This window comes from Helianthus annuus, chromosome 1 (genome assembly GCF_002127325.2).
Source record: "Helianthus annuus cultivar XRQ/B chromosome 1, HanXRQr2.0-SUNRISE, whole genome shotgun sequence".
NCBI lineage: Eukaryota > Viridiplantae > Streptophyta > Magnoliopsida > Asterales > Asteraceae > Helianthus > Helianthus annuus.
The window spans coordinates 127,025,668-127,053,213 of NC_035433.2; the positions used below are offsets into that span (position 1 = coordinate 127,025,668).

Here is a 27,546-nt window from a genome sequence, read left to right on the forward strand (position 1 = left end):
TATCTTTCCAATGACTTCTTATACTTTGCTTCGCTGATTGCGGCTGCTTCACGCCTTTCCTCCAGTAAGTCTAGGCCTTCCCTTAAAGATCTATCATTATCTTCGCCCGTAGTGAGGCGGCGTAGTGACGGCAGTCCCGCTTCCGCGGGTATCATTGTTTCCGCTCCATAGGTTAGGCTAAAAGGGGTTTCATTGTTGCTCGTCTTAGGCATTGTTCTGTGTGCCCAAAGGACGTTTGGCAATTCTTCCACCCAGGAGCTTCCCTCATGGCCTAGTCGTCTCTTTATGCCATCCAGCAGGCTTCTATTCGTCCGCTCCACCTGGCCATTCCCTTGGGGGTGCGCTACTGATGTGAAGATTTGTTGGATTTGGAGGTTGGCGCACCATTCTTGAAAAAACTCTATCTGTAAACTGTGTTCCATTGTCGCTTACCAGGTATAGCGGCAATCCAAACCGGCATACTATGTGTTCCCAGAGGAATTTTTTGGCGTTATCCGCTGTTATTTTGGCTAAAGGCTTAGCTTCCACCCACTTGGTGAAGTAATCAACGGCCACAATTAAGTACTTTAGCTTTCCGGGAGCCGGCGGGAAAGGTCCCACGATATCAACGGCCCATTTTTGGAAAGGCCATGCTGCTGTTACCGGTACTAATCTGTTCTTGGGCCTTATTGTTTGATGAGCGAATTTCTGGCAACTACGGCATTTCCGAAGTTCTATCACAGCGTCTTCGTGCATCCCAGGCCAATAATATCCTGCGTTATGGATTTTGGCCACCACCGCCCGGGGTCCGGCGTGAATGCCACATAGACCTGCATGAATCTCGCTGATGAGATACTTTGCTTCTGTTGGGGAGACACATCGTAACAGCGGTCCTAGGTAAGACTTTCTATATAGGACGCCGTTATTGACCTCATATTGCAACGCCTTCGTTTGTATCTTCTGTGCTTCGCCCTTGGCGGGAGGTAGCTCCCCTGTTTCAAGGAATTGTAACACTGGAGTGTACCAGCAAGGTTCTTCCGCTGCAACGGCGGAAACATTCCGTGGTTCGATTGAGGGTGTCTGTAGCGTTTCGACTTCGACTTCTTTTTCCATACCTGAGGTGGCGAGTTTGCTGAGAGCATCTGCTATCTGGTTCTTACTTCTATGTACGTGATTGAGCGTGACGTTATCAAAAGAAGCCATGACTTCCTTTGTTTTCGCCAGGTATTTTGCCATTGATTCATCTTTGGCTTCGTACGTTTCGTTTACCTGATTGTTGACCAGTAGCGAATCAACATACGCGTCTACCCTTGCTGCTCCCATAGATTTCGCCATTCTTAAGCCTGCTAGTAGTGCCTCGTATTCCGCTTCATTGTTAGAACATTCGAAGTCGAAACGTAAGGCATACATAAGCCTGATCTCGTCTGGACTTACCAGCATTAAGCCGGCTCCAGATCCTTTTCCACTTGATGACCCGTCGGTGTATAGTTTCCAGGTCTGCCGGGCAGTGCTGGATTCCGGGATGTCCTGGACGACAGGGTCCACGATAGCTTCTCCTTCGGGGATTTCGGCTAGAAAGTCGGCGATTACTTGTCCCTTAACTGCTGTTCGTTTCTGATATTCAATATCCAAAGCACCTAGTTCAATTGCCCACTTGGCCAGTCTACCAGAGATCTCTGGCTTGTGCAGGACTTGTTGCAGTGGGTAGTTGGTTAGGACCTGTACGCGGTGTGCTTGGAAATATCTTCTCAATCGCCGCGTGGCGTGTACAAGTGCCAAGACCAACTTTTCCAACGTGGGATATCGCGTTTCGGGTCCCGCTAATACCCGGCTGATGTAATATATTGGTGTTTGTCTCCCGTCTCGCTCAACCATGAGCACAGCGCTTACTGCGGTATGAGCTGCCGCTAAATACATCTTTAACACCTCATTGGGCCTTGGTGCTGTCAGCATGGGTAATCCTTCTATGAAACGTTTCATGTCTTGCGAGACTTTTTCCGCTTCGCTGGTCCACTTGAAATTTTTCTTGTTGAGGCAATCTTTCAACGTTTTAATGAAAGGCAAGGATTTTTCAGCATGCCTTTCCAGGAATCTGTTGATCGCCACTAGCCGTCCATTTAAAGCTTTGGCTTCCTTCAATGTTCGTGGGGGAGGCATCCGCGCTATGGCGGCCACCTTTTCTGGGTTAGCTTTGAAACCATCTCGGGTGACAACTACCCCTAGGAACTTCCCTTCTTCCACCCTGAAAGAGCATTTCTTCGGGTTGAGTTTGATGTTATACTCTCTAAGCCTCTGGAAAGTTTCCTCGATGTCTTCTAACATTTGTTTTTCTTCCCTGCTTTTGATTACTAGGTCGTCGACGTAGACCTCCAAATTTCGTCCGATTTGTGTTTCGAACACCTTGTCCATGAGTCTCTGATAGGTAGCTCCGGCATTTCGTAAACCGAAAGGCATTTTTGTGTAACAGAAAATGCCCACATCGGTGTGAAACGCCGTTTTTTCTTCATCTTCTTTGGACATCTTGATCTGATGGTACCCTTTATACGCATCTAGGAAACATTTATATCTGTAGGGTACCAGGGAATCGACCTTTAAATCAATTTCAGGCAGCGGGTATGCGTCTTTGGGGCATGCCTTGTTTAAATCTTTGAAATGAATGCACATTCGCCACGTTCCATCTGGCTTTTTTACCATTACCGGGTTGGATACCCATGTATGGTATTGTGTTTCCCTGAGGATTCCAGCTTCCACCAATTTTCGGACTTCTTTGACAACCGCTGCCCTTCGGTCTGGGGCCATACTGCGTTTACCTTGTGCGACCGGCTTGACGCCCGGGAGCGTTGCAAGATTGTGTTCTGCTTTATCACGGGGGACTCCTGTCATGTCAGAATATTCAAAAGCGAAGATATCAACATTTCTTCTTAGCAATTGCTTCAGGTCGTTTTTAATTTCTGGAGAAAGGGTGTCCCCGATTGTGACCATTTGGTCCGGATGGCGTGTGCTTAGTACCCACCTTTCTGGACCCGTAGCTCCGGTGGGCCCTTGGCGGTATCTTTTGGTACTTAATACCTCTCCAATCTTGTCACGGAACACTGTTGCAATACCCCACGGGGTAGGAAACTTCATGAATCCTCGTGCCGTGGAGACTATAGCATCCAACTTCCCCAGGGTGAACCTTCCGATAATCACATTGTGGTATGACTCAGCGCGGACCACAAGGAAGGTTAGGAGTATGGTTCTTTCTCTAGGTGTTTGTCCAAACGTTACCGGGAAGGTAATCTGACCAATAGGGTCAACCTTTTCCCCTGTGAACCCTTTGATGGGGGTGTGCACTGATTCAAGCAGTTTCCTATCTTCTGGTTGCATTCTGTTGAAACAATGCTCATAAATAAGGTCTTCTGAGCTCCCGGTGTTGACCAGGATTCGCCTCATGCGGTAGTCTCCCACTGCAGCGGATATGATTAGGGCATCTGTTGTAAGGTGTAAGTCCTCCATACGAGGCTCTACAGTCATTGTTGCTAGCATCCAGGGTTCAAGCGTGGAGAAACTCCGTTTTGCCCCTCTTCCCATATCCGCGTGTACCATATTCAATTCACGCGGCCTCTTGCCTGCCGCCTTATCGTTTTCTTCCTTGACGACAGGTGGACCTTGCTTGATATCTCTTACTAAGTGTGCCAATTTGCCCGCCTTTACAAAATATTCGATCTGTTTTTTAAGCTGAAAACAGTCGTTGGTGTCATGACCGCTCCCTTTGTGGTATTCACAGTATTTACTCGTATCTTTGTTGGGATTATATTTCAGCGGTTTTGGTGGATTGAACTTGAGGTTTTCCGAGGCTAAGATTTCTGCCGGTGTCTTGCTCAGGTTGGGGTATTCGGATCGAGGTTTCGACGGCTCACTTCTTGAATAGGAGTTTCGGTGTCTATCGTACCGCGCGTCTTTATCATTCCTCTGGTATCGGTCTCCTCTGCTTTTACCTCTAGACCCCCGGTGCTCCCTCTCCTCTTGGTTTTTTAGGGCTTCTTTTTTCCTATTGGCTACGTGACTAGCTGTCACTGCCTTCTCTTGTATGACATACACTTTGGCTATTCGAAGTATTTCATCGATTGTTGGGGGCACGCCATCCCTTCCATGAAGCGTCCTCAGTAACTCATCGTCGTTTACACCCTGAAGGAAAGCTCCACATGCTAAATCATTTGTCACGCCTGGGGTCGCCAGGCTTTCCTTGTTAAACCTGATGATAAAGTTTTCCACCGTCTCATTGTCTCGCCGACGGATGTGGAGGAGCTCGTTTCTATCTTTCGTGTGTCTACGCTGCTGGCTGAACTGTAAGAAAAATTTGGACTCTAAATCTTCAAAGCTGTCTATTTCGCCCGTAGGCAGACTATCCCACCAGACTCGGGCCGAGCCTACTAGTGTTTGCACGAACATTTTGCACCATAAAGGAATGGACCAACAGGCTACCTCGCCGGCACTTTTGAATAAGTTGAGATGGTCATCCGGGTCGGCGAGGCCATCATATTTGCCAACCGTTTGGGGCATCTTGGGTTTCTCCTTGATAGGGGCCTCGGCAATTCTTCGTGTGAATTTAGACCGGAAAGTCGCGTCTATCGGCTTGTACGGTCTGGTGAGTTCGTCTTCTTCCACGTTTATAGGTTGTACCGGTGGAGCATCTATACCCGGGGCAATGCCTGTCATGGGATTGGAGTTTCCTATTGGAGACACCCGGGGCCTGACCGTGTTTCCTCTGTCATAAACAGGTTCCGCCGTAGGCGGAGTCTGAGTGTAAACTGGTTGTGACGTTGGGAAAGTCCACCAAGGCGGCATGTAAGTCGCGTATGACGATTGAGTGCTACCCTGCGCGGTTCCTTGAGGTGGGTATGCTGAGCCCCCGTATGAGGGTAAATACCCATACGGGGGTGCATAACAATACCCGGGAAAGTATACTTGGTTTCCTGGTGTGACGGGAGCGTTCATAATTCCAGCCGGCATGATAACCGGCTGGTGAGGCGGTGTTGACAATGCCGCTGTAAGCGCCGCAGAGTACAGCGGTGGCATCGAGCTGGTAACCAGAGGTTGATAGTATTGAGGCATGCTGGTTTGTGGTATGATGGTGCTAGGGTTTGCCGATGTAATAACAGGGATGGAGCCAAGGCGTGAAGACTGTGCACCAGTGGTTGTCGCTGGGGTGAACATGCTACCGCTAGTTCCCCCTAACTCCCTCGATTGCAACTGTGAGGGCATGTAAAGAAACGGATTCGTCACCACAGTCTGAGAAGAGACAGTGGTGATGCTGCCAAAACCTGGCGGCGGTCCTTCCGCCTCGAACTCTGGGCCCAGTGACCTAGTAACGGCCGGGGGAGACTGCGTGGTGGCAACGAGGCTCGTCCCCGACGTCAGGTTGTTGCTTGTCATCGTTTGATCTGCTACGTTCTGATCACTTACCATGGGGTTCTATCTGACTGTTACCGAATAGGTCCCACGGATGGCGCCAATGAAGAAACACTGATTATCTAAGAAGACCATGCGGTTAACACAAAGATGAAGTTGAAGGGAAAATTACAGAAAAATAGTGTTTGGTTCGTCAAAGATGGAATTTAAATGGAATAAATACCTACATGGGAATTTAACTTTCCACCCTATATGAGATGGAATATAAAACATTTTCATGGAATGTTTACACATTATCGAAATATCCCCATCACTATAAAAACATTACTTCAAACCATCTCTTTTCTAAAATCGCACCTATCTTCTCCGATCTCAAATTACCGACGACCATTACCATTACCGATCTAATATGAGAAATTGGGTACCTACCCTACCGTCTCTATTTTATATTCATCAAGAACCATAACTAATGGAGGTGTTAAACCCGTGATGAAGGTTAAGCATAGGGACAGAGCTTAGTGGAAACCCGAGGGTGCACCCGTCCCCCAATGTTTCGGTTAGAAGTGTAAAATTTTTGATTATTCATCCGAAAATTTTTAAATTATAAAGGATCCCCCCCCCCAATTATTTTGTCTAAATATTTATACAATATATAAATTGGGTCCCATGACTTTCCGCTCCCTGAAACTTTTAGTCAAGCTCCGCCATTGGTTAAGCGATATAGGTTTCTAGATCAGTGAAGTAAAACCAAGGTGCAACAAACTCAATAACGAATCTTGATTTATTTTCATAAACTAAGAGTAGAGATATACATCTAAGTAGGGATGTAAACGAACCGAACGAACACGAACGAGGCCTTGTTCGTGTTTGTTCGTTAAGGAAATAAATGTGTTCACGAACGGTTCATGAACACTTACCGAACGAGATTTTATGTTCGTGTTCGTTCATTAAGGAAATGGGCGTGTTCATGAACGGTTCACGAACACAAGCGAACACGAATAGATTTGGCAAACGCGATACAGGATAAAGGTGGATTGCCCAGAGAGTAGCACTAGAACTTGAATCCCTTATTGTGGAACGGAGGTAGATCATATTCGTCGATTTAACTAATGAGAAAAGAAAGAGAAATGGTGCATAAACAAGGTGAAAGTGAGTTTCCTAATTTAATTGTTAGGGTAATGATATAAATAAAAGTTTAATAGTATAAAAAGTATAGATAAAATATATGAAAGTATAAAAATCTTTAATTAAAACACGAATATACGAACATAAACGAACGCAAATGAACGAACACCGTAATTACCGAACGTTCACGAACACAATTGAATGAACGAGACCTTTGTTCATGTTCGTTCATTTAACTAATCGAACGAAATTTATTGTTCATGTCCGTTCGTTTATTAAACGAACGAACATAAACGAACTTCCCGCTGAACGGTTCACGAACTCTTCGCTGAACGTTCGGTTCGTTTACAGCCCTACATCTAAGTATACGTTTGAATTGCAAGTCTTAAACGCTTCAATTATGCGTTATTTGAGATGAGCCCAATGAGGGAAGCTAACCTTTTACTTCCATCTCGAATTAGCAAACCAAACAGACCACAAATTTTAAACTGAATTTGAATCAAAATTTAATTCCCTTTCTAATTTCAACTAGGTTTATAATCCATGCGCGCGTTGCGGCGCTCTAAACCGAATCGTTCTTGGTAGGAAGATTTACGTATCGGTGTCGAAGTTGTTTGGAATGTATTTATTCAATTCTTTACAATACCGCCGTCACGATACCAGTACGATACCGGAAGTCGGTATATAATCAACGTAAATAGAAAACCAAAAATATAAAATCAGTTAGGTTTTCGTTGGAAAACATGTTACCGATCGGAAATATTAGATCGAATTTAAGAATCTAATGACTTCTTAGGGGTCGTAAACATGCAGAATCAGGTGGCGTTGTCGTGTTCCGCCATGGCTCCGCTAACGGGGGCGGTGGCCAGCCGCCACTCCCTTAGGATTTTGTTCCCAGACTCTCCTGTCGTCTACACAACCTCTCTCTCTTAAACCCTCAGGCGTTGTTCCTTCGGTTGGGGTTGTTCCTTCGGTTGGGGTCGTAAACATGCAGAATTGGGTGGCGTCGTCGTGTTCCGCCGTGGCTCCGCTACCGGGGGCGGTGGCCAGCCGCCACTCACTCAGGATTCTGTTCCCAGACTCTCTTTGACTCTCTTTTCTATCGGTAGACATCTGCATGTCTCAGTATATATGTCACATGCATAACAACATGAGCACACGTGTGAAGTGTGGGTGATGTGTCAAATAACCATCACTAGGGGTGTGCAAAAAACCGAATTAACCGAAACATAACCGAATTAACCGATAAAATCGAACCAAAAAAACCGAACCAAATAAAAACCAGTGGGTCGGTTAATGGTTTTTCTGAAAACCGAATGTAGCGGGTCGGTTATGGTTATCAATGTTTCCATACCCACCATAACCGAACCGAACCGATATGTAATAAATCTTTATAGGATTTTGGACTTTTCACCAGTTTTTTTTTTTTTTTTTTAATATTTGATGTTTTTGATTAAAGATTTTTAGTGTTTACGGGTTATTTTATATTGTTTTGCGGTTTTGGTTGAATGTTTATTTGAATTTATGAAATATATCATATCACTTTATTTGAATATTCAGTGTTAATATTATAGATTACATGTATTTTTAATACTATGTAATATACAAACATATACAAATATGCAATAACAATCTATTTCATGTTAAAAAATTAACATATTTAAGCTAGGCTAAATACACGGTTAACCAACCACAACCGACCCGCTATAACCATCAAAACCGATTAACATAACTGCCATAACCAATCGGTTATGGTTATGGTTATCCATTAACCGACATAGCGTTTATGGTTATGGTTTTAAGACAAAACCGACCCAAACAGACCCATACACACCCCTAACCATCACCAAACAACATAGGTCTAATGAATATTTTTAAGACAAACCGACCTAAACAGACCCATACACACCCCTAACCATCACCAAACAACATAGGTCTAATGAATATGTGCCAGGCAAGTGCTAGCACTATTCATTCATTTGTATTATTATTAGATATAGATTCTCTTAAAAAAGATTCTACTAACCAACCACCCCTAAGTGGAATTAAGGCTGCTCGGTATGGTCTCCGGCTTTCCTCCAGCGCCGCCACATTACCACCGTCCTCCCACGCCGCCCCCCCTCCGTCCCATCCTCCCCGTCCGAGTTTAGCCGTTTGCGACGGACCAAACAAGTGGGCCTCCCCCCTGGCGACGCCTGTCCTCCCACGCCGCCCCCTCCATCTTCATCCCGTCGCCGGCTTCCCTCCGTCACCATGCCCACCATCCTAACTTCCCGTTTTTACCTTGTCATGTGAAGATTTGACAAATGGTTTTAGTGGCTTGTGTTTATCCTATATATTTTATAAGGTCTAGTACTAATTTACAAATAATATAAAAAAATTTGGATTAAAACTAGGTAACAAAAGTACGTAGATCATTTTATTTTATTTTTAATAAATTAAAGTTGAAGGTAAAGGAATAAAGGTTTTAGACAAAAAGGTACAAGTCGAGTGGGACTTGCAATATAACGTTTTTTCTTTCTTTTTCAAACTTTAAAATTTAATAATAAATTACAGGTTTTATCTTTCTTTTTCAAACTTTAAAATTTAATAATAAATTATAAATATTGTTATAAAAATATGTACATTAAATAACAACTAACTTAGATAGTTAGATGCAAGTATGCAAAAAAACAAAAACATGAATAACTTTATATTCTCAACCCTTTAACTTTAATATTTAAATATTTAAATATGACCATCCCTCATGCGTGCAACTAATTTACTTGTATCATTTTCTAATAAATATATTTTATTTTCTTTTCAGAATAACTTAATATACAATATAAAATACATTAATAAATTTCTGATATTTAAATATAACAATATTAGGGTGGAGGGAGTGGTCACCTAAGAGGAGTGTTTAAACAATTTTCTAGCAAAAAAATATCATGTCATGTAAAGTCCCCACTCCACTTCTCATTTTGCACTCAATCACTGGCAATGGTCAAACACATGGAGAGTGGTAAACAATTTTTTTTAAAAAAGAAGATAAATTTATGATTGGTTGGTAGGGATTGAGACCCACCATTAATTCTCTCACCCTCCCACCTCTCTCCTCTTCAAACCTTCGGTGAATACTCACCGATCAAGTCCCTCACCATTCACCAAAGAGATGTCACCGCAGGGGTGGCAATTGTTCCCCGTGCGGCAACCCAGGTCACCGATTCCCCTCCCCGCTATGACTTCGTCCCCGCTTATGAGGTGTCATATACATCTTAACTTTTTAAGATGTGAAAATGGATGTGTTAGGTGGTATAACGGTTTAAGTCAGCTGGGATTTATATTAATGAATTTTGATTAAAATGAGTACAGATCAAAGTGGACTTTTTTTTATTCAATTTGGTCCGGGTTAAGAATTTACCAGAAGATTTAGGGGCGTGCACGGTTTGGTTCTGTTCGGTTTTCGGTTTTTGAAAACTGTTCGGTTTCGGTTATTTCGATTTGGGGAATTGGATTTTAATAATCCCAAGTTTCACTAATTGGCCGGTAATAATCCCAACTTTAAAAATTGCCTACAACAGTCCCAACTTGTAAGATTTTGGCCACCAATGATCCTTGTCTAACTGGGTTATAACCTTGTTGGGCTGGTGACCTGCAACTTATTCCGGCGACCCGTTTTACCCCTGAAACCACCAAACGAGACCACCACCAATCATCTCCGACCTCCTGTAATCTTCTCCGCTTCTCAAAAGTTTAAAATTTCCACCATCTACGCAACTCCGGTGACCTGCAACTTATTCCGACGACCTTCTTTACCCCTGAAACCACCAAAGGAGACCACCACTTGTCATCTCCAACCTCTAGTGACCTTCTCCGCCGCTCAAAACTTCAAAAAACTAACTGGGTTATAACCCAGTTAGACAAGGATCATTGGTGGCCAAAATCTTACAAGTTGGGACTGTTGTAGGCAATTTTTGAAGTTCGGATTATTACCGGCCAATTAGTGAAACTTGGGATTATTAAAATCCAATACCCCTTTCGATTTTAGCAACGGTTCGATTCGGTTTTTCGTTTTTGAAACAAGTTACGTAAGATTCGAAAATAAAAGTATAATTCAAAGTGTAAGCATCTTTTTAATGTTTACATTTAAGTTAATATATTTAGTATTTTTAATTAATATTGTTTACATAAACATAACCTTCTAATCTATTTTAATGTTTCTTCAAACCTTTTATTAAGACCTTTGCTTTTATAATACTATAAAAATCATTTAATTTTTTTTGTTAAATTTTGTTATTTCTTGTAAACAATGGATAAATCATTTCAATAATAAATATACATGTTAATGTTCTTATTATAAATACTTAACAATCAAGAATAAAATTAATAATTCTTAGTAGCATGGATTAAACACTTAAACAACTTAAACTTAAACATAAAATATATGGATTTGGCTTTATATTATAACTTATCGGTTCGGTTCAGTTATTGAAAATAGTTATCCGAAAATCAAACCGAAACTTTCGGTTATTCAAAATCCAAAAAACGAACCGTCGGTTTTTGTTTCGGTTCGGTTTTATCAGTTATTTCGGTTTTCTGCTCACCCCAAATAAGATTTGTCGTTTTAGAAGGAAAGAAAAACATTATCATAGTAGTTCAGTACCATGTAAATTGCTTTTAGTTTCAATTTAACCCTTTATACTATAGTTTTATCTTGTTCAAATTTTATTTATTTTGATTTTTCTCTGATAATATGCGTTCATTAATTTCTTTAAATAAAAAGTAATACACACTTGTGTTTAATTTCTTTCTTTGACATTTTAGCATAATTCTTTTTTTGAGAAAAAAAATCTAGTATTCATATCCCTAGCAACTCAACCAACTATTATATTATATCCTTATAAATTCTTAAAAACCCTTAATTTCACTAACAACTCTATAAACATTCTAACATTTTCCACATCATCACCTATTTTTACTTTTAAATTTAAAAACTTAAATTATTGAAATATATCTAATATAACTATGTAATTAATTAATTAATATAGTTACTCATACAATATCTAATCAACAATACATGGATTGTTTGTTTAAAAGTAAAAACTTACTGAACCTGCAAAGAACATATACGTCAAACTCCAAGTAGTTGGTTAAAAACATTTGTTCTTCACCTAATAAAGATTTAAGTCAAGGTGTTTAAAGAACTGTTTTTTTTTTTTTTTTTTTTCTATGGAACGACTGATGAAGACAAGACAAGTGCTGATCAAAACTACTGTGACGACTAAAGACAAGTGTTGATGAGAGGAACTGTTGAAGGAACAATTGTTGGTCATAGACAACAATTGTTTTATGAGTAAATTACAAAAATCGTCCTTTATGTATGTCACTTATTGCAAATTGTGTCATTTGTTTTCAATAATTACAGAAAACGTGCTCGATGTTTGCAAACCCTTGCAAGTTATGTCCTTTAGCCCTAACTCAGTTAATTTTTGTGACCAAATGGACCCCACATGAGGGTATTTTTGTGGTTAAATCTGACCAAATGGACCCCACTTGAGAGTAAAATGACCAAAATACCCTCATGTGGGGTCCATCTGGTCAGATTTAACCACAAAAAATTAACTGAGTTGGGGCTAAAGAACATAACTTGCAAGGGTTTGCAAACATCGAGTACGTTTTCTGTAATTATTGAAGATAAGGACACAGTTTGCAATAAGTGACATACATAAAGGATGATTTTTGTAATTTACTCTTGTTTTTATAGGACAGTTGGTTTAATAGTTTTCACTAGTCTTTTAATAAAATAGTCGGTGGCGGAACTAGAACATTAACTCAGGGGTATCCAAAATTTTTTTTTTACCATGCAATCATACAATATTAAAAAAAAACAACAATAAATAAATAAAGTAAAAAATTCTTTTCGACCGCACAAACCGTAGCGTTGTTCAAAAATTCCGGGCCGATGCGATTGCGTAAATCCGTCTTGACAAGCTTCAATTTCGAAATTTTTTTAGTTATTTGGGCTAATCTAATGTGCTATTGTTTAGTTATTTGGGCTTATTATTTGGGTTTGTATCATCATCACCAACTGGGCTTATTATTGGTTTGTAAAAATTTTTTTGAGGGGTGTCCTCTTAGTTGTTTAGAGTTGTCCTTAGTATAAAAATAAAAAAAAAAACAAAAATTACACAACCGGAAAAAAGTTGAGCCGTAGCCCGTGCTACGCCTGAACCTTCTTTAGATCCGCCCCTGAAAATAGTGTTTTGTAAGATTACCTATTGTCTTATAACAACGAGGAATTATTCAATTATTTAAAGGTCACTTTCAAGGTGACATCAGCTAGGATCATAAGTTGATTATCTCTATGTATGAATGTATCATGTGTATATCATGATCTATGGATTCAATTGTTCTAGATTACAGTGAATACAAATGATAGGGTGGAGGGTATAGTCAATCACCCTAGGGTGTTTGAGTGAAATTCTATCCAATAATATTATGCCATGTCAACTCCCCATTTTACACTCAATCACTAGGTATAGTCAAACACCCATCAATTAAAAAAAAAACTTGATTGGTCTCCTCTATCTCTCCTCTCTCCTCTCCTCTCAACACAATCGGTGAATACACACTGAAATCCACACCCTCTCTCCAACTCAAACACCCAACTTAATCAAGTAGGGGTGGTCACCGATCGGTGACCCCCATTCCCCGCCTAAGTCACCGCTCCTTATACCCTATACCTTAGGGGATACGGTGTGGAAGAAATGTGTGTCGGTAAACTTGGTTTACCGAAATGGCAAACCAATGCCTACAAAAGTTTACCGATCATAATTGGTTTCATGCGGTGACGGTATACCGATGCGGCAAAGGGAGGAAGAGGAGAGAGAGGGGGTGTGGGGTGGGGTCCATTCCTATCTCAACCAATCACACCTTTTTCCTTTTTTTTTAAAAAAAATAGTTTACCACTTCACCAAGTGTTTAAACCATTGCCAACATTTTTCACCAAAGTTTAAACACTTTTGCCTAATTGACATGGCGCGCTCTCATTGATCGGTTTTTTGGTTTACCACTTTAAAGTGTTTAACCACTCCTTATACCCTTAGATCAAGTTGAAGGTGAGTACAAGTCTCTAAACATGATTATTCAATAATATGAGAATATGTGATGACTTTAGTGCTAATTACTTGTGTGTATGACTGATTTATTATTCCGCTGTAATTGATTATGATAAATATGATTCATTATTTTTTGATTGATCTAAACATACCCTCTGATACCAACAAAACTAAAGAAAAATTAGAATTTAATAATTCAAACTATAACCTATTGTCGATATTAATACATACTAACAATTTTATTAATGGTACTTTTAACTTTCAACTTTGTTACCCAAAACAACACTACTCTAATATATCATTAACACTGTTTGGTTCTGATGATGTATCAGTTGATGTGGTAATGACGTAGACTTACTAATTTAAGAACAACTTAGAATATAAAAATATATATAAATTATAAATAGCCCAAACCCAACACCTTTCTTTTTTTTTTCTTGAACATCTCAAACCAATTGCCTCTATTGTACTCGTGTTTTCCAGCAACTAAAGTTTTTATATGGATTACATACATGAACAAGGTGGATGGTGACCAAAGCCATCGGTTTGCTACACAACTCCCTCTCCCTTCATCGACTGACTACCACCAAGACCATCTCGGACACCACCGGAAGTTGCAGGTAGAGGTGTACAAAAAAAAAAAAAAAAAAAAACGGTTTTAGAACCGAAATTGGAAAAAAAAAACAAAACCAATTTTTTTAAAAACCGGTTTCGACCCTAATCGAACCAGCGGTTTGTAGATTGATTAGTATTCTTGATCTTTGAAACCGGTTAAAAACCTGTTTTTTTGGCCCAAATTGGCTCAAGCGCAAGCTGTAGGTTGCTGAACCGATTGAAAGAAGTAATGTGATGGAGATCAACATAGCAGATACAAACCTTAACAAATTTATTGTGCCCACCCCATCATTTGTACCAAGGCTAACCCTCACCCTTTTGCCCAAGCCCCTCATCTTCAAACATCATCGAACGCTGATCTCCAACGCAAAATACAGCTTCAGCGTGACACCATCAAATAAAATGCCATTAATTATAGAAGTTTTACACTAACACATAAGAAATAAAAAAGCAAAGCTTGAATATATGAAGAGTTACAAAGTTGTTTATTACTACTAGACTATTGTTTAACAACAATTTTTAAATACAACTCAGAGCATTTACAACCCGTTCATCAAATTTTGTGAGATAAGTTTTTATATTATAAAAATGGTTGTAAGTTGAGGAGAGAAAATAAATGTCACTCTTCATCTGTATATTTGAATGAACACTGTACATCTTTTATAACTTTTTAATATATTTTGAACTGGTTATAAATAAAAAAGTAATAATAAAAGTATAAAAAAATATTATTTAATAGAAAAAAATATTCTAAGTTAAAGTAAATATTTTGTTCTCATAGTGCAAATAAATGAAATAATTCCATGACATTATGACAAACAATAAAAGCAGTCAATAAGGGTCCACTAATACAGCACCATTGTCTGTCTATCCCTGCCACTCTGCCAACCGTTTCCTGCTGTCCACCTTCTCAATCAAATCAAAACCCCAACCAAATCTTCATCAATTCCCCAAACATGGACTCATCCGACGACGAAGGAGAAGAATACCTCTTCAAAGTCGTCATCATCGGCGACTCCGCCGTCGGAAAATCAAACCTCCTCTCCAGATACGCTCGCAACGAGTTCAATCCGCACTCTAAGGCCACAATCGGCGTCGAGTTTCAGACTCAGAGCATGGAGATCGACGGTAAAGAAGTTAAGGCTCAGATTTGGGATACCGCCGGTCAGGAACGCTTCCGTGCGGTTACCTCTGCCTACTACCGCGGTGCTGTTGGTGCCTTGATTGTTTATGATATCTCCAGAAGCACTACGTTCGATAGCGTCTCTCGGTGGCTCGAAGAGCTTAACAGTGAGTTTATACTTTGTTATATACTTATGTTGATCTGATTTCAATTTGATTTAGGTTAATTTGTTGATTTTGTGCTTTAGAATTTAGATCGGTTCGAATTAGGTTGATAGTGAGTTTGTTTTTGTTGATCTGGTTTTAGTTTCATTTAGCTTAGTTTGTTGTTTAGATGATTTGTGATTTGGATAATTGGATGAGTTTGTGTTAGCTAGATCGAGATGTGTTTGACTGAATTTGAACGTCAATATGTTATATGTGATTGTAAGATTGTTAGTTGATCTAATATTACGTAGATTTACAATGATTGGAGTTTATAGTTTAGGATCTGAATTAGAATTTTGGCAGTGATGAGATCGGTAATTCGGTATCGGTACCGTTGCTTCGCGTAGTATTGATACCGGAATTTAGCTAAAGTCAAAACCGAATACCGTAGTGTATATGTTCGGTCACGGTAGTGTTAAAAGTCTTGAACTGATACCACATAGTGCCGAAACCGAAATTGATTTAAAATTCTACACCGGATACTGTACGGTATATGTTTGTCAGTGCTGGTATGGTTGGTACCGGACTACCGGTATGGTATGGTATGGTATGGTATGGTATGGTATGGTATGGTATGGTATAGCCGTATAGGTATTCAGTTCGAAAATTTTCATTCCTAATTGTAATAGAATTCAAACGAGATATTGTTTTGTGACTTTTGTCACCATGTAAAGTAAATTGTAAGGGGGGAAGGGTGTTTGTTGCATTTTTGATAAGTGATTGTCTGATTAGGCTATGGGGTGTGGGGGTCATGGATTGGAACATTATTTCTACATAGGATCATTAATTAAATGGTACACCACCTCCCTCCTTGATTGCTGGTGGTTTCCATGGATTAAACCACGATTACCACCACCCCCCCCCCCAATCCCCCATTTGATAATTTTAAGACAAATAAATTAAAAAATTAAAGGGGGTAGTGGTTTAGGTCATGACCACACCCTTAGGGTGGTGGTTTTGAATGGTGGATTAAAGATGAATGACATGGTGCCTATGTGGAGGGTCATGACCATCATGACCCTCCACTTGAATGGTGGATTAAAGATGAATGACATGGTGCCTATGTGGAGGGTCATGACCATCATGACCCTCCACATAGGCTTCATGTCATCCATATTTAATCCACCATTCAAAATCACCACCCTAAGGGTGTGGTCATGACCCAAACCACTATCCCCTTTATTTTTTTTAATTTATTTTTGTCTTAAAATTATCAAATGGGAGGGTCATGGTAATCGTGGTTTAATCCATGGGAACCACCATCAATCAAGGAGGGGGATGGTGTACCATTTAATTAATGGTCCTATGTGGAAATAATGTTCCAATCCATGACTCCCACACCCCATAGCCTAAGTTGAAAATAATCAGTTTTGGTGTTTAGGGATATTTGAACTGGTTTTGGACTTTTGGTTATATTACTAGTTATGAGGTAAAGTAATTCTAAATTGACAAGGTCTTAGACAACTCATCATCTTATTTAGATTATTCCATACTAAGAGCATCCAGAACGCTACTCGTGGTCCAAAATCTATTGCCAAGGTCTTAGACAACTCATCATCTTATTTAGATTATTCCATACTAAGAGCATCCACAACGCTACTCGTGGTCCAAAATCTAATCAGCATGCCACATCATTCCAAAACACCACAATTCCAAACCCTGTTTTTTCTCACAACACTAAACCATTCCAAACCACTACACTAAACCATTCCAAACCACTACCTCATTATCCACCTCATCACCTACTTTCCATTTTATTTAAACATTGATAACATATACAATCTATTTTTAATGTATTTACTTAATGATATTATTAAGAAGGTTGTTCATAAATGAAATTACATCGAGAACTTTGTGGTTGACAAAGTGGCGCAATGATTTATTTTTTATTAAAGTATTAAAAAATATAAAAAAAAAAATAAAATTCATAACAAGTATTTTTATTTAATAATAACTTCAAATAAAATAGTAAAAAAATATTTAATTCTTACAAAGGCTCTTTTTCAAACGACTGCTTTTGCAAAAGCTAGTTTTTCAAACGGTTACTTTTGCAACGGTTAGTTATTACTGGCTATAATTTCAATTTGTATTTCAAGCAACATGTGCACTTCTCAACTAATAGTTCACTACAAAGATTCATCAAAAAATTGGCAAGAAACCCTTGGACCAAAGAAGAGATGTCTCTGGTCAACTCTTGGATGGAATTATGCGATAATAGACGAGGAGCCGGTTCAATTAGAGAACCCTTATTTGAAGGATTCCATCAACGTGTAGGAGAAACCAATCGCTCTTTGTACGCCACTTTGTCAACCACAAGAAGGCTCAAGGTGACAGCATAACAGAGTCACAAGCAATTGCCCTGGCCCGTCGGGAATACGAAAACATACACAATACAAGTTTTTTTTTTCACATGGCAGCCTGACAATTAATAAGAAACCATCCGCGTATGCAACCCGCTCCCTCTTCGGATGCCGACTCCAACGGTTCAGGGGTGGATGATTAGGTTTAATTATCTGCTTTGTTTATGTTTATTTATCTACTTTGTTTAGGTTTAATTATCTTGTCTTGTTTAGGCTTAATTGTCTGGTGTGTTTAGGTTTAATTATGTGGTTTATTTAGGTTCAATTATGTGGTTTGTTTAGGTTTAATTATGTGGTTTGTGTGGTATTTTTATTTTTAATAAATTTGTTTTTTTTAGTTTGTATTATTTTATTTTATATATTTATTTTTTTTTAAATTTATCTTATTTTAGGTTTTATTTATTTAAATTAAACAATTTTAAGGTTTGGTTTTATTTAAATCAAGGGGGGTCCACACCTCCACCCCTTCCCCTCGTCCACGCTACCAGACCAACACCCCAACGGACTAGCCTAGTCACCCTCCTCCATCGCTACCCCTTATCCGCCTTTGTGGTTCGGAGCGTTGGAGATGCTCTAAGAAGGCTAAATATTATATGTGCTTTAGATGGAATTTTCTTTTCATGAGTGTGGTGCCCCTAATGCCCCTGATGCCTTCACTCATCTATTAATATTTTTTCCACCAAGTGAACTTTTTAGAAAAAATATGTTGGCCAACAAAAAAAACATAATTAAACATCAAGAAACAAAATCCAACATCAAATAATTAACTAAACTAAAACAACCTACAAGTTAATAGGTTACATAGTGTCGTTCTACAAATGAATAGGAGATTCGAGTGTGCCCCCCCCCCCCCCCCCTGCGCGCGCGCGCTATGCCTTTACTCTTCTATTAGTATTTTTCCACCAAGTGATTTTTTCTAGAAAAAGTTATCTAGGCCTAATTGACGGGCGAAATACCACCGGGAGTTATTCTTAGCGACCTTGAGAATGTTATGGCTTGGCCAAGCATTACACAATGAAAGTCAAGTTAGGTTGGTTTCACCATTTTCTTCATGCTCACCACACCATATAAAAGTGTAAAATTGACGGGTCAGGAAGTTGACATAGGTGACTAGACGATTGATTGATCTTATGCAATGAGCTTTCGGTGCACAAAGTAAGATTCATAGGTGAGACTAGACGATTAATTGATCTTATACGATGAACTTTCGGTGTACAAAGTTAGATTGCTGTTAGGATTAAGAATCAGACTCAACGAATAAGCCACTTTTTTTTGGGTAGGCTATAATGTTTTTGATATAGCTATAACTGTTGTCTATCTCCGTTGTGGCTCCAAAGGATGCCACATTACCGCTTAAACCAAAAAGTTGTACACATTTTGGAGGTCAAACGCGCCTAGGTTTGGACACGCGGTGTAAAAAATGTGGTGGGTGGTGACCAAAAATTTGGAAAGACGAGAAGGATAAACGCTATTATGTTGCGAATATTGTCATTTCTTCTTTCGTTTTGAACCCTAAAGAGGTCTTGTGCTCTCTATAACAAGCAATTAAATTCCTAACTTTTTTAGAATGTTAGTTAAACATAGATCGACAGAATAAATTGATTATATACTTACCACCATGTTAATTGTATGCATCTAACTATAACTGGTTTGCGTGTTTCTTTTATAAGTTATAGTACGAATCTGAATGTTTATTGCGTATGCATTGAACTAGCTATTTATCAACATTTAGTTTCTATATACTTTAAGGTGCACAAAAGCTATTTTTAATTAGACTAAATTATTATATTTAAACCCAAATTATATTTGGGTGTTCATTAATGGGTCGAGTCATAGTTGTTAAAAGCCATCGCCTCTTGCGCCTAGGCCCATTTTTCAGGCGAGGCAGTTGCGCTTTAAGTCGAGGCAATTGCGCTTTAACTCTCTAGGTGATGGTTCAGGCGCACATTCCGGCAAGATTCCTAGATTCCGGCTAAATTCTGACAAGATTCTAGCCAAATTTCTACTTTTAATCAAGGAAAACTACTTTTCTACACAAATACACGAATATTTTGGTACTAATTAGATGATATAAAGTGTTACATAATAGACTTTGTTTATTTTATTTGAAGAATAGTATTCTTTTTCTAATACATAATATATTTTTCAAATTTTTTCATTATGCGCTTTATTTTTCTCAGGCCCTCGCTTTTTTTGCGCTTTGCGCCTAGGCCCCAGGCGAGACCTATGCGCCTTGAGTGCGCCTAGTGCCTTTAATAACTATGGGTCGAGTAAAAAAACAACAATGATGATATAACATGAAACAATTTACAATTACTTGATGTGATCTTCATATGTAGATCGAGGCCGACAATTCCTGACCTTTTTAAGACACGATAAGACCTGTTTAAGTACATTATGTTATTTTCTACTTCTTTAAAAATAATTAAAATTAGAAGGCTAGGTTCCGTTATTTCTCCTTCTTGGTACATAGAACATACAACTATGTTATAGACATGAGGTATAAAGTAGTTAAACGAGTTGTATTCTTGTTTGATACTTGTGTTAAACTGTTAATTGCCCTGTTAAACACAATAAGACTTGTTTTGCCAGCCCTACGTAGACATCCTCTGATTGGACTTCATATTTTAAGATCCAAATTCAAATCCTGGCAATGATGAGATCGGTACTGGTACAACTGTTCGTGTAGTACCGATAACGAAATTCAGCTAAAACCGAATACCGTAGCATTTATCTTTGGTCATGGTACCGTTATAATTCCCGAACCGGTTACAATATCGGGATTCAGTCTGAAATTTCTCATTCCAAATTATAATAGAGTTCAGACGACATTGTTTTGTCAACATGTGAAGTAGATTATAAGGGGGGTGTGTGGCGTTGCATTTCTTAAAGTGATTATCCGATTATAAAAGTAATCATTTCTGGTGTTAGGGGACATTTGAAATGGTTTTCACTATCTATCTAATTAGAGGTCAAATTATTATCAAGCTCTGAGACAACTCATCACTTTATTACACAACTTCAAACAACAAAAGTGATAGGCCCTTTTGTTACAGCTGATTATCTTATTTATAGGTAATTCCATGCTGAATGATCACTTTCATTATGCAATGCTAAACACCCCCTAGACATAGCATGAATGATTTTGGGCTCACTCGAGAGTCGAGAGCCTCGCGTACGCAGGATTTGGTTTAAATAAATTTTTGAAAATAGCTAATTTTTATGTAAAAACTTATGTAGCTCATTCGGAGACAACGGTCGCGAGGATGTTGGTGGGAAACAAATGTGATTTGGAGAATATCAGGGCTGTATCTGTTGAAGATGGCAAGAATCTCGCAGAGCAAAACGGGTTATTTTTCATGGAAACGTCGGCACTTGATTCAACAAATGTCAAAACGGCTTTCGAGATGGTTATTCGGGAGATCTACAATAATGTAAGTCGAAAAGTATTGAATTCAGATTCATATAAAGCTGAGCTATCTTTAAACAGGGTGACTCTTGCAAACAATGGTGATGGGGAATCTAAACAAGATCAAAGCAAATACTCTTGTTGTTCTTGATTACTGAATGTTTATTCTTTCTATATCTACTTTGGAAATTAAATTATTTTGTTTTTGGATTTTGTATAATCTTTACATTTGTGTTCCTCAACAATGTTAATTTGACAAGGAATATTCTTTACATGGTTTATGTTGCCAAATCTTGTTATTTGTGGTTATGCGCACACATGTGTATGTACACGCGTATGGCGTTTAGTTATGATCACAAAACAAGTGAACTTATGCATGTATGATATAGTGGGTGTTAATCGTGTCGAGTTCAGGGCTTGTGTGTTGAATTGTTGAACCATGACACAACAAAATATCGAATCATATCCTATGCATTAAGGTGATATATCGGTTATATTGGTCCCCTAGTAAAATATGATCGGTCAGAATATCGGTACTGATAATATCGGTGATATTGACCGATATAACTAATATCACTGAATTCTTAATGTTAAATTGCTATTTATATAAAATTTTCATTATACTTAAATTACCAATATCCCAACGATATCTCATCGAGATAACCTATATCTCAAATATTGGTCCTTGACTGATATCCGATATTTTACCGCATTAACTGTGTAGATCATATTATGTGTTCTCTAATTTTGAAACCATGAAAAAAAAAGCTTCAGGCGTGGATTTTATTTATTTATTTATTTTTTTATGATTTGAGTTTGTTAATATATTAAATTATTTTTATTAATGTTTGTATAACGTATAGAATCTATATTACGTGAGTACTTACGCAATCATAGTTTTAAAGTAAATAAGAAAATAAAAATACAAAATACGTTTAGAAATAGAATTGGACTTAAGGCGTGGATTTAGGAATGTTGTCTGGACTCTTTGGATCCCCTAATCTAACATGTCCCACGAAGCCCAATTGCCTTGTAAAATAAGTTTTGTTTAGCTTTTCTTTATGCATAAAATAACATTTTCTTATTTGCGTCAAAACTGATCTTATAATAAATAATACTTCAACATGTTGTATTTCTGTAAAATGTATATGATAAGTAACCAAAAATAAGTTGATATGTGCACGAATTTCAAAATAAGAGTACATGATAAGTAACCAAGAATAAGTTGATATGTGCACTAATTTCAAAATAAGAGTAAAAATCAAGAAAGAAAAAAAAACTATGTAATTCATGATTTAGAGTATGTTAAATGGGTGTATGAGTTGTTGTTTAATATATTTTTTTAGATGTAATTCATGATTTATATGGTTAAATCTTTAAACATGGTTAAATTACTATATGTTAAAAAAAAAACTGAATGAACAGTAAGAGGCTATTATTGTAATTTCCTTTCCAAATCAGTTTAAAAGGTTAGGCAGACAGAAAACACGGTGGTGAGATTTAGAACCCGGGTAGAGAGAAGAGAGAGATAGTGCTGAGAGACAGACAGAGAGGCCGATTACGATGGTTCCGCCGGTGTTACAACCTTCTCGCCGGCGTCAATAACACTTGACAACGACGTTTTGATCATTGTGGTGGCCGCGAACATGGTTTGTATCGGAGAGCGACGAGGTATGTTCGATCAGATGCTGCCATACCTCTGACAATGACGACGGTCAAGCGGTTAGGGTTTCCATCAACTTCCGGTAAGCCCTTTTCTATTGCATGTTCACTATTTTTTTAGATCGGTTGTCCCTGAGCCTTAATCCGGTGACTAATGTAGATCTGATGAGTAAGTAACGTCTGGTGAGGTTCCGGTGAACGGCAAGGAGAAGATTTCAGTGAACGGGTAAGCACACAACCCTAATTATGCGTATTGCTTCAGTGTGACGGTGTGGTTGTTAGGGTTTGTTTGCCCTAATAAGTCGTTCTTGAACCCTAGGTGGAGTTAAGAATTGATGGTGGACCAATGAAGATTGATCAGGTAATTTTAACTATTTTTGATTGTTTGAAGATGGCTTAAATATTTGAATTGTGAATTAAGTGTTCGATTTGTTGTTTTTTTGGTAATTGGATTGTACTAATTAGGGTTTGTTTGAATGGTTCAGGTTTAGTTGGTAAGAGTGGGTCGAAATGGAAGTTATGGAGGAGTTCTTCGGTGTAAATCGATTCAGGTTGGAAAGGGTTTAAAGGGAAGTACAGGGGAGTGGGATCAGATGGTCGCATTCGAGATAATATCCCCTGTGCAGAAAAGGCAACAAGCATCAGGTATCTAGGTATTTTTTTACTGAGTTAAGTAATATACAAATGTTCATTAAAGTGACCATGTTTGATACTAAAGTCTTTTGTACTGAAGAGGAAGTTTTCTGACATGTTTGGATCTCCATGGACTGATGATGAAGTTGAGCGCTTCTATAAAGCTTATATGCAGTGTGAAAAAGACTGGAAGAAGGTTTGTGCTTTCTTTGTCCTCTTTTTTTTGTGGTTAAACTACTCTTTGAGACCCACAATACACTTGTACATTTCAGGCTATGTGCTACATAGCTGCTTTTACAATAAGGAAGTATGAGTCGGTGACATTAATTACAAGTTTCTTAATGTATCTAAGATGGAACTATCGTAGTGTCTCAGTTTGGCTGTTACAGTTGTTCTCCAACAAAACAAGTCTCTTATGTGGTTTGCACAGGTGGTTTGGTTCGGTTTTGAGCCCCAATCGATCCACAACTGACACCGAATCTTTGATGTATTACTTGAACCATGAACTTGGGTACTTCATAAGCTATTTTAGATAGCCGCTAACATACTCATCTTTGCATGATCCAATTATACGTTACACTTTTATACAATATGATTCGACACATAGAGGCTTAGTCTCACCTGTCAGTGGCGGAGCCAGAAACTTTTTCTTATGGTGTCATTTGTTTATTACCTAATTCTTTTAGAAGAAAACAATACAATTGTGTTGTTTGTAAAAAGACAATGGTGTCGCTCGTAAAAAAACAATGGTGTCGCTCAAATTTTTCCTATTATACGTTATATTTGCTACACAAAATTCAATGGTGTCGGGCGACACCGTTGTTCAAAGTGTGGCTCCGCCACTGTCACCTGTAATTGTTTAGGTTGTTGGACTACCCAGGCCCCTCTACCCGAGCGTACTTATGGGGGTTCCACAAGCACGTCGTTATTTGTGGTTGTGTGTTCAAACAACACCATTGCCACATATAGGGGCTGTTTATATTATTATAAAAAAAAGAATAGAAACTGGAAAAAAAAAATTTACGGGTCAACCTAACCAAACCAAACCTACCCTTTTAACATGTCACCAGGCTCACACGTTTTGCCACCTCTTTTCATTTAAGGGTAGCAGAAAGCCATCCTTTTTGTGCTACTAAATGGATTTTATGTACAACTAATATCTTGGTCATATGTTGTTCAGATGCATAGATCTTCAGACTTCAGAACCTGATTTACTGTAATTTGTGGAATACACTAGAATTAAGGAAATGACAAACTTCAAAGACTGGCATATTTTTTATATTAACTGAACCAATATTTTTTTTGCTCTGGCCGAGTTGCATACATGCAGTAGAAAAAGGTATATGTGCTTGTAAGTTGTATGTTTTCCATTTCTATTTTAACTTTGTAAGTTATAAACTTATGATAAATGATTCTTCACAAATTTCACTTGATGCAATTTATGTTTGTATTCGAACTTTTGGCAGGAGAGTGGGTTAGAGTTTAGAAAAGGTAAAGGGGAAATTTGTTACCAAGAGGAAACACTTTTCCCATATTTTTCTCCTTTCTTCGCTTATTTCGAGTAACAAGGTTAGGTTTATAGGGTTTTATTATTCTCTTAGAAATATACATAAAACTATTTTAATATCTTGAATAAGGGCGTTAGAAATTTTTAAAATTTCCAATTCGACGAACTGGTGGGTCGACAAGAACCCCATGTAATCAGGATACTCAATTCTCACAATGCGCGCCATAAAGAAGTTTTTTTGATTTGGGATCCACTATGATTTGAATATACAAATTTCAGCAAATAACCAACTTTTATCTAAAATATTTGTTAGATGTTAGGAGTCGATTATTTGGTGTTAAATTTAGAAGGTTTTGTTAATTGTTGCAGTATTTTGAGCTTTCTTGATTCTCCATTTGAAGAGAGCTAAGGATTTGCACAGTTTGTGAGTTGATTAAATTGAGCAGTGACTGGTATGCTTTTTTTAAACAAATGTTTTTTTAGTTTTATCAATTCCAGTTTTGGATTTGTTTCATGTGGCCGATTGTGTTAGGTGTTTTTGTTGATTATGATTAGAAGAATTGCCGTATGGAGAGGCGAGATTGAATAGCTGAACTAACATGGCGGAGTAAGAAGATGCCGTACAGTTAATGGTGCGCAAATCATAAACAGAATAGGCGCAACAGGTTCTTCACCAGCCCAGCTGCAGCAGGAGAAAACCTTGAGACCGTTTTTTTCGTTTAAATGATAAATTGTATGTGGTTAACGTTTGATTATTGTATATTATATAACAGTTATTGAATACTTTGTTGTTTTATATGTGTGGTGCTCCTGAATAACTTTTGTTGGACGCCTGACGATATGTTGGTACCTTTTTGCCATGAAAATAGAAGACTAAAATTTTGGGAGATCAATTGAGTACTTTCTTAGCATTTGATGTGTTTGTTTATGTTCTTCGACTAGCCGTGGCTATGAGATACCGTGGTTGGAGAAGTTCCACTGACAAAGGCCGAAGGGAAACACAACGCTTAAATCGTTAACAAAAACCATGAAGCGCGGCGCAACGCGCGCGGGGGAAAACCCTAGTTATTACAATTAGCTAACAACAAAGTCATTAACTTGTACGGAAATTAACCATTTTGCTAGTTAAGCTTAACAAAATTACTATTTATCAAAATCCGTCACCACTACTTATTTGACATATAGTCATATAGATGATATGAAAATACTGGTATAACTAGTAGATTTTATGTTAAATAAGAAATTTAATAAAAAGATGAAAATAAAAAAATAAATAGATTTTATGTTAATTAAGAGATATAATAAAAATATGAAAATAAAAAAAATAAATAGATTTTGTAAAATTGATTAAAACTTAAATAAAATTAGGTGTTAGTACCCAAAGGTGTTATATTGATAAAATAAAAAAAAAAACGGAAGGGTATTTTAGTCATTATATTAATAAATTTACTAATTTTGGTGTTAGTACCCAAAGATGTTACAAAACTGAAACCATAAAACCTAAACCTGTTAAAAAAAGTTAGTACCCAAAGGTGAAACTAGCTATAAACCATAGTGTCCATCACTCCATCTGTGTAATTAACTAATTATTATATTAAAAGTTCTCTCCGAATGAGAAATAAATAGATAGTTTGTGTAAATTATTATATAATAAAATTTGTAAAATAACATCATGTATTTAATGTCTATGGTGTTATAGGCATTATAGTCTAGTAAAAATAGATATAATTAGATTGTTTTGCTAATGACACGATGATACTACAGTGTTCCGCGTTATAAAAAATCATGTATTTAACATCCATAACTAAAATAAACAATAAAAGCAAAAATTACCTCTCATATATTTTAGGATAATTTTACAATAGTTTTCTTTCTTGATAACTACCATTCTTCCTAGAAAACTTGTATCGTTGGCAATTTATGTACGGCTCTGGCCATTCTTCCCATAATTCCCAACCGGTGGCAACATCCTTGACTCCTTGTGATAATAGATTGTGTACTAATTTCAAATTGGAGTAGTTACAATAGCTTTCACACGACAAGTACCTCATAACTTTCATGTCGATACAAAATTAGTAAGGGGCTGTTTGTTTACCTCTTAATGAGGTTCTTAATAGTCCAGATCTCTTACTAGTTCAACACTTAATGGTTCAGACTGTTTGTTTTACGAGCAGGTGTCTGAATGGTTCAGACATTTGCCTCTGAATGGTTAAGCATTATACTCAGTCTGAATGTTTAAGACATTTGCCTCTGAATGGTTAAGCATTATACTCAGTCTGAATTGGTCAGACATTTGCCTCTGAACAGTTACGCATTATACTGGCTCTTAATGGTTCAAACCTCTTACTGATTCTACACTTAATGGTTCGAAACTCTTACTGGTTCAGCACTTAATTATTCAGAAGTTGGCAAACAGCCCTTCAGTGTTTTGGGTTG

At 38.0% G+C, this 27,546-nt stretch overlaps 1 protein-coding gene and 1 long non-coding RNA gene across 17 annotated transcripts; both read left to right on the forward strand.

Annotated features, from left to right (window-relative positions):
• The first annotated feature begins 15,027 nt into the window (after positions 1–15,027).
• On the forward strand, positions 15,028–21,599 carry LOC110877066 (ras-related protein RABA5c). The gene is made up of 2 exons (XM_022125227.2): positions 15,028–15,500; positions 21,140–21,599. The coding sequence occupies exons 1-2, from the start codon at positions 15,167–15,169 to the stop codon at positions 21,457–21,459; spliced, it is 654 nt and encodes a 217-aa protein (XP_021980919.1). The 5' UTR covers positions 15,028–15,166; the 3' UTR covers positions 21,460–21,599.
• A 1,179-nt stretch (positions 21,600–22,778) lies between these two features.
• Positions 22,779–26,003, forward strand: LOC110877076. Of its 16 annotated transcripts, XR_002556760.2 has the most exons (8): positions 22,780–23,053; positions 23,131–23,196; positions 23,290–23,331; positions 23,456–23,615; positions 23,704–24,942; positions 25,070–25,094; positions 25,480–25,562; positions 25,643–26,003. It is a non-coding gene; the product is annotated as an uncharacterized LOC110877076 (long non-coding RNA). The 16 variants fall into 16 exon arrangements; XR_004860869.1 differs by having other exon boundaries at positions 22,779–23,053; positions 23,456–23,623; positions 23,704–23,799; positions 23,876–25,562; XR_004860872.1 differs by having other exon boundaries at positions 22,779–23,053; positions 23,456–23,623; positions 23,750–23,799; positions 23,876–25,562.
• The last annotated feature ends 1,543 nt before the right edge of the window (positions 26,004–27,546 follow it).

What these genes read in the sequence shown, in the direction of transcription:
- LOC110877066 (XM_022125227.2), top strand. Translation starts at nt 15,167, where the DNA reads ATGGACTCATCCGACGACGAAGGAGAAGAATACCTCTTCAAAGTCGTC. An exon ending in GTGGCTCGAAGAGCTTAACA is followed by an intron (nt 15,501 to 21,139) that starts GTGAGTTTATAC and finishes AAACTTATGTAG; the next exon opens with CTCATTCGGAGACAACGGTC.